This window comes from Primulina tabacum, chromosome 2, assembly GCF_025594145.1.
Source record: "Primulina tabacum isolate GXHZ01 chromosome 2, ASM2559414v2, whole genome shotgun sequence".
In the NCBI taxonomy this organism is placed as follows: Eukaryota; Viridiplantae; Streptophyta; class Magnoliopsida; order Lamiales; family Gesneriaceae; genus Primulina; species Primulina tabacum.
Window position 1 is genome coordinate 53583767 of NC_134551.1, and position 18648 is coordinate 53602414.

General features: G+C 34.2%; 3 protein-coding genes and 1 pseudogene across 3 annotated transcripts; 3 read left to right on the forward strand and 1 right to left on the reverse strand.

Moving 5' to 3' along the window:
* The first annotated feature begins 3458 nt into the window (after positions 1 to 3458).
* LOC142536994 (uncharacterized) lies at positions 3459 to 4966 on the forward strand. The gene has a single exon (XM_075642506.1). The coding sequence runs from the start codon at positions 3903 to 3905 to the stop codon at positions 4890 to 4892; it is 990 nt and encodes a 329-aa protein (XP_075498621.1). The 5' UTR covers positions 3459 to 3902; the 3' UTR covers positions 4893 to 4966.
* A 3925-nt stretch (positions 4967 to 8891) lies between these two features.
* LOC142538084 (uncharacterized) lies at positions 8892 to 10672 on the forward strand (annotated as a pseudogene).
* Positions 10673 to 13723: 3051 nt separating this feature from the next.
* On the forward strand, positions 13724 to 15666 carry LOC142536995 (xyloglucan galactosyltransferase XLT2-like). The gene has a single exon (XM_075642507.1). The coding sequence runs from the start codon at positions 13878 to 13880 to the stop codon at positions 15381 to 15383; it is 1506 nt and encodes a 501-aa protein (XP_075498622.1). The 5' UTR covers positions 13724 to 13877; the 3' UTR covers positions 15384 to 15666.
* Positions 15667 to 16596: 930 nt separating this feature from the next.
* LOC142536996 (putative cinnamyl alcohol dehydrogenase 1) lies at positions 16597 to 18648 on the reverse strand. Its single transcript, XM_075642509.1, has 5 exons — positions 18399 to 18648; positions 18168 to 18287; positions 17852 to 18079; positions 17338 to 17777; positions 16597 to 17038 (listed from the first exon to the last, which is right to left on the reverse strand). The coding sequence occupies exons 1-5, from the start codon at positions 18470 to 18472 to the stop codon at positions 16971 to 16973; spliced, it is 930 nt and encodes a 309-aa protein (XP_075498624.1). The 5' UTR covers positions 18473 to 18648; the 3' UTR covers positions 16597 to 16970.

An 18648-nucleotide genomic window follows, 5' to 3' on the forward strand; every position in this document is an offset into this window, starting at 1 on the left:
TTATCAAATAGCTTAAAATACGAACTGCTGTAAATTTAGCACTCATGAAATGCGGAAATGTCGATTAGTTGGATTCTTGTTCTTGTACAAAATACTAGTACTTTATAAACTGTTGGTGGGCTCTTGGCCTTCTAACTATTCACCTAGATAAAGAGCATATCAGCCGACTGCATCTGCTTAACCTTAGCTTATTTTATCAATTCGAACACAAAAATATCATATGTTTCTTAAATTGATATTGAGTAGGTTTTTTTTTTAGACGGTCTCACGAATTTTTATTTGTAAGACGGTCAATCCTACCGATATTTCACAATAAAAAGTAATATTTTTTTATGGATGACCCAAATAAGTGTTCTATCTCACAAAATACGACTCAATAAGATCGTCTTACACAAGTTTTTACCAGTGATATTAGGTGGCTTTTGTTGTGTCTTGAGATAAATGAAAGTAGCACTATTAGTATTACGGCATTTCATAACTACGGTCATATGCATAATGGGCAACGCAAAAAATCATTCAGAAATATTTTCTAAATATTTATGTTAGCAGTAGTGAGAAGATTGATATATCTTTCCGGGATGAATAGATTACTCTTATCGAATTGAAAATGGTGGGCCACTTTTAGAATAAGAGGTTGTTTTAACGGCTTAGAGGGAGAGACAGAGAGATATATATCACATCGATTATTAAATTAAATATTAAAAAAATATAAATTGTTAGGCTTTCATAGAAAATATAATATAATTTTAATGTTTTCTTTTAGCTTAAAATTATGTCCACAAATTTAGAGGATAATACAAATAAAACCGACAAGAAATTAGAACATGCTCACCATCTTCGACTTTGCTGGAGAAAGACTCCAGATTCGAGCATCAAATTTTCAATTGACATCACTATGAGTCGATGTCGGGGGACCTAAAAGATTGAATGAAACGAGTAAATTCATTATGAATTCTTTGAAAATAATATTTTATTCGATGAAATATTTAGTTTTTAAAAAAAACTAAGGGAATGAAATATTTTTTTAAAAAAGAAATAATAATGTCATAGGAATCCGTTTTTATGAAACAACTCAGATCAAATATATTTCGATAAACCCTCAAATAAACATAATAGCTCGCAAAACAAGTTAGTCAAGAAAATTACGTTAAGCCAACTATGCGTGAACAGTTTCCCAAAAAAAAATTTGATAAAGAGAATCAATGTCCTAACCACTTGTTAAATGTCCGTCTGCTCACCAACTAAAATCTTCCTCTTAATGCATATGTATGACGTTGTATACTACTTGTGATGCATGCACGTATGACCGAAAACGATTATGTTACGAGAGAATGATTTTTGTATGCACACAAAAGGGTTGCTTTCCTCTAAACGAAAGAGTTCACGATATCAATTAAAGCAAGAGTGTAGGTAACTGAATCATTTATACCCTATAATTATTGAAACAGCATAATTAATTATTAGAATGCAAGTCAATTATATGTGGTTAATTAGAGAACGATGACTTTGACAAAACGGGTCATACTTCTGGCATAAATTATTATACCTCAGTCACGAGTGACGTCAAAAGAACTGTATTGAATGCATTATTAAAATTCATGGAAAATAACTACTTTTGTTTACTAAAATTTTCTATTTTGTCTTTATAGTTTTCAAATGTTGACTGATATTTTTAATTTTGATTTTTCCTGGGTTTTCAGTTTTATCCTGTCGGATTGTTAACGTGACACCGAAAAATAATAATCTGACACGATAAAATGCTGTTATGATCCCAAAAATACTAATGCATTATCTAAATTTAGTGATTTACGTTATTAAATTGAATCAAAATATGAAAAAATTGAAAGTTAAATGTAGCAAAGTAGAAAAAGCAATCAACTAAAAAAACATATTCCCTTAAATTTAATAGTTCTGACTAGGGATGTAAACGAACCAAACCATTTGTGAGCTATTCGAAGCTCGATTCGATAAAAGCTCGTTTGAGCTCGTTTAATGAGGCTCGTTAAGATAAACAAACCAAACTCAAGCTTTACAGTATTCGGCTCGTTAGCTCGTGAAGATGTTCGTTGGTAAATTCACGAGTAATCTTTTAGATGAAAAAATAATAGTTTTGATATTTGATTTATTGATTTTGCATATTATTTATGAAATATATAGAAAAATCTATTAAATTTATTTATTATAATAAATTGACAAATTTTAATAAGAATAATATATTTTTTTAAAATATATAATTTACTTTTTAATTAATTTAAAAAAAATTTAAATGTATAATTCATATTTATTAAGCTTGTTTAGGCTCGATAAAAGCTTGAATAAGCTCGTGAGTCATGCATATATTCGTTAAATAAAGCTCGAGCTCGGCTCGATTATAAACGAACCAAGCTCAAACATTCAAGAGTTCGGCTCGGCTCGACTCGATTACATCCCTAGTTCTGACATGGTAGATAATGTTTTCCCCAAGATATTATATATAAAATTTAAATATATTTTTTTCATTGAAATTTAATGCTTTCAACATTTGGATTATTAGTAATGCTGTATGTTGAACTAATTTTGTACAATAATCATTACAACACAAAAAATTTAATACAAAAATTTATTTATTAAAATATCATAATAAATTCAATACAAAATCTCACTAAATAATAGCAAAATCTCGTGATATAATAACAAAATCTTACGATATAATTGTTGTAAATATCAGTGTACGTGCTTCTAACATTATTCTTAATTATTTAGGTTCAAATTTCTTGAGCCCAAAATTATAAATATTGAAACACGTGAATTACCTCTTCCGGCCCATTTATCTCATAACCAAAACATATATATAATGAAGAAGTAAATGAATCAAAATAAAAAAATAATAAATCCAAAGAATATAATATCTTTTACTTTTATTATCCCTTTGTTCGAATGTCTTCCCCAAGACATTTTGAGGCACAGAGTGGTTCGTTCCACTTCCAACATTATTTAATTTCTACAAACTTTGCCGAATATTAAATTTCAGCGACTCTGTTTTGTCTCGGATTTAAATTTATTTATTTTTTTTCCTGTACTAGACAGCTAACATCACTATCTGTTCCATTAATATCGTGTATGATCATTCTAACAAACCAAATTCTATTTTAATTTCAAATCGAAAAACAATAATTCTTAATAACGATCTTGCATAAAATCTCAAACCCCACAAAAAATTATTTATTTCCTGGAGAGTTTGGCGTGATTGTGATGTGACAAGTGAATTCGATTATTTGTGACGATGAAACTTCATATTATTACCCTTTTTTTATTGTTTCAGTTTTGCAGAGTTTGTGATTTATAAATCAATAGAATTTTTCCAATTGTAGTAAGACATTCTATATTTAAATTTGTCCGACTACACTGCACGCACACCTCGGAGAAGCCGTCCTTGTGACAGTTTACTACAAGTTTTTTTTAATCATTTAGAAACATTCTCAGTTCAAATTCCCTGAATAAAGCAAGGGAATACATAAAATAATCCCAGGCCGACCCACTTTAGGCACAAGCTTGTCATCATTTTGTTGTTCTGGAAAATTAAGCTTTTTTATTAGAAATAAATATATGAATGAAACTAAAAAAATTTCACGCTAAGTTAAAAAAGGGTAGCCGGCTTAGGTACCCAATAAGACTTCTCCTTCTTCCCAGACACACAATTTTGGGTCTCCTGCCGTCATTTCCACTTGTTATCTCATCTGCTATCAAAGCTGAAATCTTTACTTTTCTTTTTTCTCATCTCTATGTTCCACCTGTCTCGCTGTGTTTTTTTCTTGAAATCTCGTTTAATTGTGGGACAGTAATATTATATATTAGAGATGAAGTTCTTTCTTTCTTGACGTAAGTTGGAAATTTTGAGTTCCGAACCAAATTCTTGAGTGGAGATGGAGACTTCTACGGAGAAAGTTGTTCATTTGCGGCAAGAAGAAGAAGACGAGGAAGAAGCACTGTCTCTGTGTGATCTCCCGATGATTCATGATTCAAGAAAAACGAGAGACGAGGAAAAAAGCGGGAGTAATATTCCTCTAAGAGGAATTGAAGTTCAAGAAGATTTCGATTTCTGCTCTCTGTCGAAAGAATCAGAAATGTGCGCCGCGGATGAAGTGTTTTTCCAGGGTCAAATTCTGCCATTACGCCATTCGGTAAGCTCGGAGAAAGGATTGTTACAGTACTGCGGAAGCGGTTCTATTTCCCGGTCAGTTTCCAGGTCCGAATCCATGGAATACTATTCCAGCAGGAGCAGCAGTATCAGCAGCAGTCACCAGTCATCCAGCAGCGGCATCTCCTCCGCCGCCACTCACCCGAAGCCCCACCATAAGCAGCGGCCGAAGCCCCCGCAAAACCAATTCCATTCCCACCCGAGCCCATCTCCCAGATTAAACTCTTCAAACAGAGACGGAATCTTGAATTCAAACAACCGGAATTGCACCAAGAAAACATCATCAACCCTATGGAACATTTTCCCACTGGGCTTGGTCACAGCTCCGCCCGAAATCGCATTGCAAGATCTCAAAACACGATGTTCAACCAACAACAGCACGAATTGCAAGAATTTCGGGAGCCGTAACAGCACGGGAAGCAACACCAGTTCGCTAAGCAACAGCAGCAAGATCAGCCAAGACGACAAAAAGAAGAAACCCAGAGGCTTTCTTAGTGGATGCATGTGTACAAATGATGCGGCTGATACAGTTAGTACTAAAGTCGCAGAAATCAAAAGAAGCTCCAGTGAGAGCGAGATTCAAGCTCATAAGATTGAAGTCGAGAATGAGAACGAGCCCATGAAACCGCAGGCGTCAAAAAAGCAGTTGTCCCATCATCGAACGTTTGAATGGTTAAAGCAACTTTCCGTATTAGGCCCAGCCGATGAAGCTTGATTCCAATCACTACATCGTGTTAGCCTGCTTATTTACTTTTCGTGGGTATTATCTTACTAATTATTAGTTTTGAATTATCTTTATTCAGCAGAATCTTAACGGAATTCAAATCACAAAATCTATGTAGTGTTTAAATGATTATCTTCGGGATAAAATTTAGGTCCCAGGTATTGAAGTAAAAATATGAGTGGTTGATGTAATAATTATATACATCAATAATCAATTGAAAAAATAAGTAAAATTTGGACCGACATAAATAGTTCAATAGTTTGATTAGTTTTCTTGTGAGACGCTCCCATTTCTGATTTAGTGTTTTAGCTAATAGTATCAGAGTCAGATTTAATTCTGGTAAAGTTGAAATATATATATAATTATGCATATGAGAAATATAAATTTAAAAGTAGGATTGAAAGCGGTGGGTTCATGGTTAAAGTGTGAAACTTTGGCAGCACTTTTGGTGGCATCTCATCACTGCCAAGAAGCACGGGAGACACTTACAAATAAAGGCAAGAAATGCATTACATGGAAGAAGATGAATGAATATACGCAAAATTCATGAATATGGTAATGAGGCCAAATAATAACTTATGGCCTAAATTATTCCATCACAAGATGTCGCAATTCGTGGTCCTCTTCTCTGTTTCAATGTGTCCAAAATTCAATAGTTGCATTCGTGGATGTTGGAATTATGCACACATCCGGACGTCGTGGAATTTTAAATCTTGTCCCGCTTTCAAAGCCCAAAGGTCGTACGATATGCTATTCACTTAGATTGTATTTGTATTGATGTATATGATATCCATTGATGATTTCAAATCGTGTAACTTGCTTTGATGGAAAAGTATGCATTTTCAATTGGATTTCAAACTTATTACTCTTGCCACAAATTTTGTGAGTGCGACGTGTCAGGTGCAAATATACTAGATTGAGTACAAACGTTATATAAACTATATTATAAAAACAGAACGATTGCGAATATCAAATTTAAAATTTATCAATGATCTCCTAAGCTGATATAAACGCTAAGAAAAAGAAAATGAGATGGAAAAATTAAAAACAAACTCCCAACATAATTTTGTATCTACAACAACTAATATTAATATTAAACATAAAGTTATAACAAAGTTGACGGACTGAAAATTTGTAGAGTAGCTTTAAGCAATGAATTTGTCGTCGTCTTGTTCATTCTCTCTCTTTTAGTTCAATTCTTGGGAAGTCCTTCCCACATTCTGCCTACATTTCCCACTATCTTCAACCACAGAGATATCAATTGAACTACTTGCGAGTCAAACCAAATCAGATTGCTTGGAATAATTGATGGGTCTCTTTTTAACTTTGTCGATCAATTTGTCCAATTGGACTTGAGCCAAATCATTTGGGCTTCAATTTAATTTTAAAGTAGATCTCTTGTGAGCATGTCAACCTTACTGATATTTACAATAAAAAGTAATAATCTTAGCATAAAAAAATAATATTTTTTCATAGATGACTCAAATAAGATATCAGTCTCACAAAATACGACCCGTGAGACCGTCTCACTCAAATCTTTGCTTTAATTTTAACCCAAACAATACCGAACGTAAAATGATACTTAAAATATACTCACCAATCAAATATTTCAATTAAGAATCAGATATAATTAAATTTTTAGATGTCAAATTGACACTAATTATGTGAAATCAATGAAAAAAAAGGAAAAATTAGAATACGAGGACACCCACATTTACACCCCACCCCCTTTTTTTTTTGGGAACGTCACTTTGCCCCGATAAACATTGACAGTTTTCAAAACTCTATGATGATCAATGGTTATTATTTGAATTACAATAATCCTATATTACATATCATGTGTTGATTGTTGAATATTATTACAAATTTCAGCTGTGTAACTGTAAAATAAATAAAAATTTAAGAACGTTCGAAAGCCCATATTGATTTGTTGGGCTAAATGGGTTGGTATCACGTATAAGGAAAGACATTGTAATCTGGACCTCGTCGTTTGGGCAAAGCTTTATTTGGCCCATTATTAGCAAAACGGTTAGGCCCTTTAATTTTTAAATTATTTTATTATTCACCTAGCATTAAAATTCAATAAAGTAGAGAAAATGGAATATAGACAATGTGTTAATATAAAGAAAAATGGCATGTTTAGTGTCGTATATTTGTTTTTTTTTTTTAACAATAATTGATTCTTTATATTATCAAATTTCACTATTAATTTAATATTTTTTTTTTATTTATGATACTTTTATTCTTTTCTTCCACATGTCACTGAAGTAGCATGAATGCGGTTTTGATGAAATTTTGATGTATGTAGTGGCACATCAACATTTTCAATAAAAAAATACTAAAATTGTCAAAATTTAAAATATACAACTAAAATATGATATCGAAACAAACATATAGAACAAAAATTGTATTTTCATTATACAATATACATCCAACCGTCGTATTCATGTCAAATAAAAGACAAAAACTTGTGTGAGACGGTCTCACGGGTCGTATTTTGTGAGACATATATTTTATTTGAATCGTCCATGAAAAAGAATTATTTTTTATACTAAAAGTATTACTTTTATTGTGAATATCGATATGGTTAACCCATATCACATATAAATATTTGCGAGACCGTCTCACAAGAGACATACTCCAAATAAAATTAGAAAAACTTAAAAATACATAGTAATATTTAGACAGAAGTTGTATGTAGTAATATGATAATTGGTAACATGCCACGAGTTCCATGTCACATTACTTCATCATCATTATAATAAGACTATGTCACAGTGCATTAGTTCTTCCAGCACATTAACAAGCTATCGGTGATCCAAAATTCGGTGTAATTCCATTATTAAGGATTTGGGGCCCCTCTTTCGCTTTATTATTGCTGTAAATTACATTTTTAATACGATATACATCCAAACCGACTAATAAGGTATTCTGTCACCATACAATTGCCAGCTCTATTCAGAGATCGAGGGAGATTCAATGGTACAAGTTTTTAATTCATATATTATTATTATAAAAGGTCGGTGTTACCAAGATTTTCAAATTGTTAATATTTTATGTTTGTGTCTCTAATATGGAAATCTTCAAAATTGAGTAAGCTACCTTATAAATTGCATGGTTTGTAAGTTAATGCGGTAATTCTGTGTGTTCAACCGGTAGAAATCGAAAATTAACGATTGGAATTCGTCGTAATAAAAAAAACTCGAATTTCTTGAATCTATCTTTTAAATGTCAATGTCAATGTTGTTGCGATAATTTTAAGTGAGAAAACAGGAAAGAAACAATAGTTTCGATGACTATTGGACCAAATTTGAAAAGAGTAATACCAAATCGAGGTCGAATTAAACTCAACTTTTTTTTTGATCTTCAATCAATATATTCCTAAACATTTCATTTATTAAACAACATATTTGAAAATTAAATATAGTATTTGATATATGTAGAACTACAAGTGACATTTATTAAAAAACAAATTACTCAAAAACCTTTATATAAAAAAAAAATTCATGACCAGATAAAAAAAAGCTTATTGCGAATCAGATTGGTTTCAATTTCGAATCAAGGTTTTTAAAAACCAATTCAATTCAACTAAAATATCAAATTTGATCTAACCCTAAACCACATTAACCGGTTGTGGATTTTGCCCAATCCATTAACCATGATGACTATCATTAAAATATAATATCGATAAAAAGGGATCGAATGTACTAACTTTTTTTTAACGAAGTCAAAGATGGGGCACTATAGAAGTATTTTTAAATTTTGATATGTTGTTATAAATGTTATGTTACCGTTTGATCACTTACAAAATTATACTTGTTAAAAATAAATTTAAATTTATTGATCGGCATTTTTAACAAGTTATATATATATATATATATTCAATAGAAGTAGGGCCCAGTCCAGTTTCATGAGCCCATGTCCATTTTCCCAAACTTTCACTATTTATATCCCTTTCACACCCCACCCTCCGAAGAATCCAGCACAACCATGCACCGAGAAACGGTATATCTGCTCGCTTTCATCTGCGTAGCAATGGCTACTGCCGGTGCTCAGTCTCCGGCTTCTGCCCCAGTCTCGACCCCCGTTACTCCCGCTGCTTCACCTGTTGTTACACCCACTCCTCCGGTCGCTGCTTCACCTGTTGTTACAACCACTCCTCCGGTCGCTGCTCCCGTTTCAAATCCCCCGGCTTCAGTTCCAGGTGAGTTCCCCACCGATTCTGATGCCGGTAAGCTCGCCTCCAGCTGTAGTCCCTGTCACCTCCCCGCCCACTCCCGCGCCAGTTTTGTCCCCACCAGTTCCTGTGCCAGAGGCCAGGACTCCTCCCGTACAAGCTCCAGCTCCCACACCCCCGGCTAAGGCTCCAGCCCCTAGCAAAAAGAAAGGAAAAAATGCGCCTGCTCCTGCGCCAAAGCTGCTTGGCCCGCCAGCGCCAACCCCGGGATCTACCCTAACAACTGATTCCATTTCTCCTAGTCCAACAGCTGCTAACGATCAGGTACGACTTACAAATTCTTCTCCATTTTTTCTTCCCAACAAAGCTCGATCCATAAGCAAATCCCAGATCCGTTACTAGTGCGTGACACCATCCTCTCATTTTCTGCTAAATTTTAGCACGAGCTATCAAATTAATTTGAGGACAAAACATGCATGTAAATGTAATGTCTCTAACCAAAGCAACTCAATTCGGGATATAAATTATAATAGGGTTTCGTGGTACAACATGCAACTCTGCATTTTAATGCTCAAGCGGCCCCATTGCCGATTCAACAAGACAACCGCAACTCTTGCATGTTTTCCTTTCATGTTTTTTATAAGCCTCTGCACTTCTTCCATTATTTGAATAAGTAATTAACTCTGTGCTACTGTTTTCACGTACGTCTAGGTAACGTATATCTTGAACTGACATCGTTGAATATATATATATATAAAACTAAATTTTAAAATAACACTTCTTTTAAAAAAATTAAAAATAACACACAGACACACACACACTCTTACCAGAGCCAGACATATATATTAATATTTGTAAAATATTTTCTGTGATTTTACGTAGTGTGGATACCTAGTCTAGGTTCTAATGAACATGCCAACTTGTCTCAAGAAATTATAAAATTCTTAAAATTTTGTGGCGCAAGATACGAGGATTAGGCTGAATCTGTCCATTCCTACCCCCCTCTGCGTATATATCGAGTTTTGCAATAATATAGTATTACTGTGTCTGGCTAGTACAGGGCTCACACTTTAATTTTGACACATTAATTATTGAGAAAAAAATTATTATAATTGTTTTTAAAAATAATTATACAATATGATATATTGTTTCGTACGTCAGATGGGATTTGATTATTAAACAAACAATACTTCATTGAGTTATGGATCTATCTTTCTTTCTTTTCTTTTTTTAAAAAAATTTACGGTGGTGAACGCTAACATTGCAGAGTAAGGCGGAGAAATTGGTGATAACGCAGAAGCTGCTTGGAAGTTTGGCAATTGGTGGAGGGGCCTTGTTCGGTTTAATCTTCTTCTTCTAGAGATTAATTCTTATGTCTTCTCAATCTTTAAATTTGTCCATTTTTAACATTGTTTTTTTTAGTACTTTTATATTACATTTTGGATTTGGGGCGTTTTCCAGTCTTTGTATTCTTTGGTACGTAGGGTCCAAAATTTGAGGGGAGTCTTATGTTTTCTTCTCATTTATGGTTCCATTTGGTTTTTACATTTTGTCTCATGCTTGATTTATTTGATTCAAGGTATCTTTTGTTCCATATGATTATATAATAATCTAGATACTTGGCATCTGGGCTTTACATAGACATTGATCAAGCAACTGTCAAATTGGGGACAAAAAAACTCATTTTACTCTTGAAAGTTGAAACTCATATGGGCCAACAAAAATACTCATTTTACTCTTGTTGAAATATGTATGATTAAAAATAGGGATGAAATTGAATCGGGTTTGAGAATGATTACATATTTATCGTTATCATTTTCATTTATTATATTCATAATCATCATCTTCATTCTCATCAGGTATTCAATTTCATATTCATTCTCATACACATCGAAGTATTGAATATCCATATCTTACCCAAAATATCATATTACAACATATAAATGCATTTTCCTCAAATTTGAATTATTTCGAGTAAACTATGTATATTTACTAAATTATTGATAACAATAAAGAAAAAAAATTAAATATAAAAATTAGTAAATTAAAAATTATAGAAGAAATGACAAAATATTATTAACAATTTATCATAACATCATTGACCTACAAAAATAACATAAACTATGTATTAATAATTTTTTTCATTTCATCCAACTAATATAATTCAATAAAAACATATTAGAATTAATGCTATAGCCGAAATATATATATATATATATATATATATATATATATATATAATTATTTTTAAACCTCCTAATCAATAAAAATAAAAATTTTAGGGGACGGATAAAAGATATTTATGATATGTCCAATGTTATTAGAATAATAGAGTCCAATTAATAAAAAGTGAATTCTAATTGGCCTAATAAGAAGGGTCGGTCTCATAAAAAAATTCGATTGGTTTTTTTTTTGATGAACCATAGTTAAATTTTGGTCATGGAAAGCATTATTGGGTCATTACAGGTTTCAAGCCCATCACGTAATTTATATATCAAATAAACGGGCTGTGGCAGAAGTAACAATATACTAGAAAAGCCTTTTTGTAAAAACGGGCCTTCGAAAATAGAGGGCTCGTCTAAATCCGTCGAATGAACAAAATATGTGAAACTAAAATCTTTCATGTTTTCGACTCATCCTTACATTTATCGTACAAAACTTAAATGAAATTTAATTTTAAAATATGAAGTTTCATTTCATCTCATCGTTACTGAAGAAATCTAATGACAGAATTACTGGAAAAGTTACATTTGGGTGAAAGATTATAAATTTAAGAAAATGATTTAATCTATGATTTTCAAATTAATAACTTTATCATGCACGTGAGAATTTTCGTTTTTTTGAGTTTGGGGAGAAGTCTGTTACAACTTGTTCTCGAAATCGATATCTCATTTCAAAATTTGAAATCTTGATGTAGATGAATTACAAACTATCAGACATGCATGTGAGAATTTCACTGATTCGAATTATTATTTTTTTTTTTGGAATTTAAAAGCATCCAAACAAGTATAATCGAGTGACAAAACACGTACTGAAATGGGCTATGAATATTGGAGAATTTTAAAACTTAATAAAAGGTAGTCCTACAAATACGTGCGACAACTATATCTCTAATACACCGCATTATGCCTCGTCATCATCTTACATTTTTCTGTCCAAAATTTTTTAGGAATGTCGTGAAAATATAGAGTTAAAATGGATTATTGTAATAATTTAGATTGAATAATAGAGAAAATTTTATCTTTATATTTATATAATTAAATTAGATGGGCAAAAATAGTTTGACAAGATGAAGATGGTCGATAATTTAATAATTACCAAATACATATATGTATACCATTTTATAAAAGTTACTATTATAAATGTTGCATATATAATAGCCATCAAATATATTGCTGAAAAATATATTATTGTTGAGTAGATCTCTTGTGAGACGGTCTCACGAATCTTTATCTGTGAGACAGATCAACCATACCGATATTAACAATAAAAAGTAATACTCTTAGCATAAAAAATAATATTTTTCATGGATTACCCAAATAAGAGATTCGTCTCATAAAATACGACCTGCGAGATCGTCTCATACAAATTTTTATCAATATTGTTTGTGTAAGGTAGAAATATATATTCTACCATATATAGGGGTATTTGATCACTATTTTTTTATAATTAAATATTAAATTAAAAGAATAATAACTGGAATGGGATTTGACCAAACTCCCTTCATTTATGACACTGTGTAAGCCGTAATCCGAGCTTATGCCCGTGGAGTCCGCCAAAATTAGCGCACCAGTACAGCTTTCGTGCCGTTCGTTTCTCTAATTACAAAAAACTCGAATTAGACGGTCTCGTCTCGTTAATAATCTTACAAGACGATTGTCATGAAAATTTGGTACTTCATAAACGAATTTAATTACAAATATCTTAGAAATACACGTGAAATTGAGTATATTGAATTTAGTGAATATGTGATATATATGTCCCCGCAATAACCGGGATAAAGAACTTCTATTGTAATTTCGTTTAGAAATATAATTTTTAACTTTCCTAATCAAACTTTTACCAACTATTTTATTTATTTATTTATAGTATAGTAGGCCACATTATGTTTTTTTATTTTGTTATAATTGTGGAGAAATAGAATCGGATTAATATTTTTTAATCAAAGAAAAAAGATTATATTAGTCGAAATTATTTTATTTTATTTTTTGAAATCTGTACCATGTCTTTGAAAGTACATATTGGGCTTCAATTCATCTTTACTTTGTTTCCCTCCCACAGGTCAACTTCATAAAAATAGGACATAGTCATTATTGAAACACATTCTGAAAATAAATTAGACCGGTCCTGAATTTATTTAAGGTAGAAGAAAATAAAGCAAGGGTTAGAGTTTCAATTAAATAAGGATAAAGACACTAATTTGTAAGAGACGGTCTCACGGATCTTATTTTTTGAGACGGATCTCTTATTTGAGTCATCCATGAAAAAATATTACTTTTTGTGTTAATAATATTACTTTTTATCGTGAATATTGATAGTATTGCTTTCGTCTCACAGATAAAAATTCGTGAGACCGGACAAAACTTTAGACATGATGTCCACTTTTGATTATTGGTGTTTATTTACATTGGAAAAGTAGTGTGAGAATCACATTGAAAAGAAATGCAAATTAATTCGTATCCCCACGGTGTCGGTGGTAAAAGATAAACTTAAACTTCATGAAACAGCTTCATTTTCCCGTCTCTCCATTTCGTTTTCTTGCCGTCTCATTCGGCGCAGCAGCCTACAGCAGTTGAGTGATGGTTCCTGCGTACGCTTCCGAATCCCAAACCCTAAAGAAACCTCCGCCCAGAACTTTCTGTTTCTTCAAGAATACCGTCAATTTAATCCGTTCCCACTTATCTTCACACCCTCGATTCTGGCTCTTCGTCACTTTCCTCTGGATCCAAGCTCTTGTCATCTCGTTTGTTCGAACCCCGACGCCGTGTTTCCCAGACCGAACAGCCGTCGTCACCCACTTCCCTTTGCCTTTATCCGTCGTGACTAATGGGACTCAGCAAGAACCTGCATCACGTCCGCCTCCCTTCACGGATGACTGCCCGTCGGGTAGAATTTACGCCTACGATCTCCCCTCCATGTTCAACAGAGATCTGGTGTTACCCAATTGCACGGAACTAGATCCCTGGAACTGGCAGTGTGGCATTATAACCAACCATGGATATGGCGGGGTCGCCACTGAGCTCCGCCCGTTCTTGCCGGAGAATCTCTTCAAATCATGGTACCACACCAATCAGTTCTCGATGGAGCTAATATTTCACCACCGGATCCTGAAGCATAAATGCCGGACAACGGATCCGGAATCAGCTACGGCGTTCTACATTCCTTTCTACGCTGGGCTTGCGGTGGGGAAATTTCTCTGGATGAACGACACCTCCAAACGGGACTGGCATTGCAAAATGATGCTACGACAGGTTAAAAAACAAAATTACTGGAATAAATTTAACGGGTCCGATCATTTCTTGACTATAGGTAGGATTACATGGGACTTCCGGCGGTTGTCTGATCCGGGTAAAACCTGGGGCTCAAGCTTTCTGAATATGGCGGCGATGAAGAAAGTCAGCCGGTTCATCATAGAGAAAGCGCCAGAAGATGAACAGGATGTAAGTGTACCTTACCCAACCGGATTCCACCCCAAAACAAGGGAAAACCTCAACGAATGGCAAAACTTCGTGAAAAACTACAATAGGACAAGCCTATTCACATTTGTAGGAGCCACCCGCGATTGGGTCAATAACGATTTCAGAGGTATTCTGTTAAATTACTGTCGCGATGAATTCCCCTTGTGCCAGCTGGTGGACTGCGCAGTGAGCCAGTGTTCAACTGATTCTTCGGTTATCTTGAAGCCATTATTGAGTTCGGATTTTTGCCTGCAGCCTAGAGGAGATAGCTTTACACGAAGATCCGTGTTTGATTGTATGGTGGTGGGTTCTGTGCCAGTCTTCTTCTGGAAGAGGACTGCTTACGAACAGTATGAATGGTTCTTGCCTGGTGATCCAGATAGTTACTCTGTTTTTATAGATCACGAGATGGTGAGAAATGGGACGTCGATTAAGCAAGTTCTGCTGAGTTACAGCAGGGATGAGATTGAGAAGAAAAGGGCTAAGGTTATAGAGACAATCCCAAGGATAATTTATGCGAAACCAAATGGAGGATTTAGGAACTTTAATGATGCTTTTGATATTGCTCTTGATGGAGTTCTGGAGAGGATTAAGGAGGAGAAAGAATGGGCTGATTTCTTGAGGTGAGAGGATGATTGGGATTGGAAACGGGATAATGATGAATCCATCCGGGATCGGGATATGAAAGTATTTGTTATTAATTCCCAGGAGATTTCAAGAAATCACCAGTGTCTTGCTGGTGGTACAAGCAAGCAGTTACAGTTTACTCTGTTTGATTTTCCAGCCGTGGTATGCTGGCTGTATAACCAGAAAAATCCAACATTATACACAATATCTATAGAGCTTGTTGTATTATAAGATGATGATGCCACATTTACCTGTTTATTGGCATTTTAATTTGGTTCTTCAATTACTGTATTCCTCGTATCAATTGCTTTTATGTTACTCTTTTGAAAGGAGATAGATTATTCAAGCTAAGATTGCATGAGAATTATGGCAACTTTACTTTCCTTTCCTTTTAATCTCGTTTTGGTGGATTTTTTGTTGTTCCAATCTCTTACATTGTCTTAGAAATTCAAAATATCATCTTCGAGACCTTTAATTCTAATCTTTTCCAGCAGGAACATTGAAGTGCTTCTCTATTCTGTTTCTACGTAAGATTTATACTCGTTCAATAGCCAACTTTATTTTTTATGAAGTTACAACAGTATGCGAAAAGGTCGAAGTTTATTATTATCACATATTAAATATGATATAGTTAGGTTTGATCGTCCTCACCCAATTCAAGTGAGAAAATTTTGAAAAATGACATTCTTTCTGTTTTTAAAAATGATTTCTGTTTGCTAAAAACACATAATGCTAAGTGCGACGCAGTGGCGGGATCTTTCTCCCAGTGTAGATCTGTCCATGTTTATCCACTTGGTAAGTATAGCGTTTCTATTTTCGTAGTGCAAAAGTACAACCGAGCTCAATGTCCACCGTCTTTAATTCAATTAGCATTCAATTTCATTACCATATACCTCTTCATTCTCTGTCATGAGAGCAATTGCTTAGGCCTACTGGACAAGGATGTTAGAGCTTCCATTATCTCATGATAAGGGCATCCCTATCTTGTGGATTTGTTTCTGCAAATGATTGAAGGGATGCATGCACTTTTTAGTAAAAATCACCTCTACTCTACTTCCGTTTTTGGAACCAGAGGGTAGTCTGCTCTATTTATTATTCCGCATGTTTATATTATAATAAAGATGGTGGATTATTCAGAAACTCTCCTTCCTCATTTCAATGCATTTCTGTAGTTTAGTGAAAGCACGGTAGAGATCATAGAAGTGTATCAGAGTTCAAATGATTTAAATCAATATATTTATGTAACAAGACCAGATTTAAGTTCCATATATATAACACAGCAAGTTTTTCAAGCATGCATATGCTTGAATCTTCCCAGCCATTTTTCCCTCGAGACTCAAAAAGTGCACATGTTGAAGCATGCCTTAATTATAAAATGATTGCAGTTTCATAGATCTTGGACAAGACAAAAGAATTCTTCATGACACAACAGGAAATGAAACTCAGAGATGCATTTTACTCAGGATTGCTGCCGGCTACATCTAGCACGAACCTGTACCTCACATCGTTCTTTTCCATCCTCTCAAATGCTTCGTTAATGTACTCCATCTTCACCACCTCTATCATAGTTGTCAAACCCCTTTCCACCTAGAAGTTCAGTAACTCCTCCGTCTCCTTTATGCTTCCAAGCCAACTCCCTATTATCGCCTTTTTTCCTGCATATTGAACATGGCATTTGAATAGGTAGATTGACCAATATTTATCTTTTAGAAATAGGGCTTATTATAAGAAACAAGGTTTCTAATGACAACAATATTGGATTAGAAATATGAATTTCTTATGTATGGGGTGGATCTGCCTTGCAAAAGGTGAGAGGGGGCGGAGAATCACCACTATCGCGACACAAAAGATTTTAAACTTTAAGCGTGACTTTTCTTGAATTACAAATCTTGCCCTAAAAATCTCTCTCTCCACCATCTCCCAAATTCTTGGATCCTAAGTTGGTTGTACATACCTGTTATCAATTCACTAGCAAAAAACTGAAGTCTCTGAGGAGCTGCCCCGACTATCAACAACTTCCCTTCTGGCTTCAGCAGCGAAAGGTACGATTCCAGGGGATGAAAAGCAGGCACAGTGTCAAGAATATAATCGAGGCTATTCACTGCTTTCTTCATTTCAACCTCACTGGTACTCAACAAGAAATGATCAGCACGCAAATGCTGCAATGCCTCCTCCTTTTTCTTGTCCGAAGTGCTTATAACAGTAACATGGTGGCCCATTGCCTTTGCTATCATTACCCCTAAATGGCCAACTCCTCCCAAACCCAATATTCCCCCTTTGAAAACCATTTCAAAACCCATAAACTGTTTCAAAGGACTATAAGCCGTAACCCCTGCACATAGTAGCGGTGTCGCCTGTTCCGGTGCTAACTTTAGTGGGATTTTAACAGCAAACCTGTTCAACATGTATCTTTAATTAACTCAGATGTTGTTCTCGTGCATACAAAAAAAATTATTTAATTTTTGAACCTCTGATGAATAGATATAAAAGAGGAGAATCCTCCATATGTTGGAGTTCCATCTTTGTAGACATCATTGTATGCCCAGATTCTGTGATTACAGTATTGCTCCAGATTGGAGTTGCATAAATTACATTCACCACACGATTCAATGATTCCTCCAGCTCCTACAATATCTCCTAATGTGAAGGTTTTAACTTCTGCTCCGAGTTCTACAACTTCGCCTACAACTTCATGGCTTAACGAAACAATATCATCCATAAATGTGTGTGTATATACACCAGATAAAAATACACATAAAGTAGTATTATTTTTATTTCACGTACCCTGGCACCAAAGGGTAGTTGGTAGTGCTACTTGTTAGTTCACCCTTGATCTGATGAAGATCTGTGTGGTCTACTCCACAGTATAATACCCTCAGCAGCATATAATCAGGCCCTGTTTCCCTTTTGTTAAAACAAGTAATCATGAGAAGCAAACTCAGGAGGGGAACCTTCGGTAGTTCACGATGAATTTATCACGGTAGTAATCTTATTTGGTGAAGGAGAGATATATACCTGACATTAAATGAGTAAGGAGAAAGACGACCAGATGAATCCATTGCAGCCCAAGCATTCACTTTTCTTCCCATTAATTGTACCTGAAAACACTGATGATGCTGCGGGTGGAAGCTTAATTATGGAAATACTGCATTTGTCAATCTAAACTTACAATCAACATTGAACTGAGAGAGGTACACGCTGAGTTATTTAAAAAGATAATCTTTTTTGCTGCATAATGGATCACTGTGGGCGGCTAAGATTATAT

Excerpts from the sequence above, each read along its gene's own strand:
- LOC142536994 (XM_075642506.1), top strand. The coding sequence starts at position 3,903 with ATGGAGACTTCTACGGAGAAAGTTGTTCATTTGCGGCAAGAAGAAGAA.
- LOC142536995 (XM_075642507.1), top strand. The coding sequence starts at position 13,878 with ATGGTTCCTGCGTACGCTTCCGAATCCCAAACCCTAAAGAAACCTCCG.
- LOC142536996 (XM_075642509.1), bottom strand. The coding sequence starts at position 18,472 with ATGGGAAGAAAAGTGAATGCTTGGGCTGCAATGGATTCATCTGGTCGT. Across the intron at positions 18,080-18,167 it reads AACTACCCTTTGGTGCCAGG|CCATGAAGTTGTAGGCGAAG; the intron begins GTACGTGAAATA and ends TGTTTCGTTAAG. Across the intron at positions 17,039-17,337 it reads TGCTAGTGAATTGATAACAG|GAAAAAAGGCGATAATAGGG; the intron begins GTATGTACAACC and ends TTCAATATGCAG.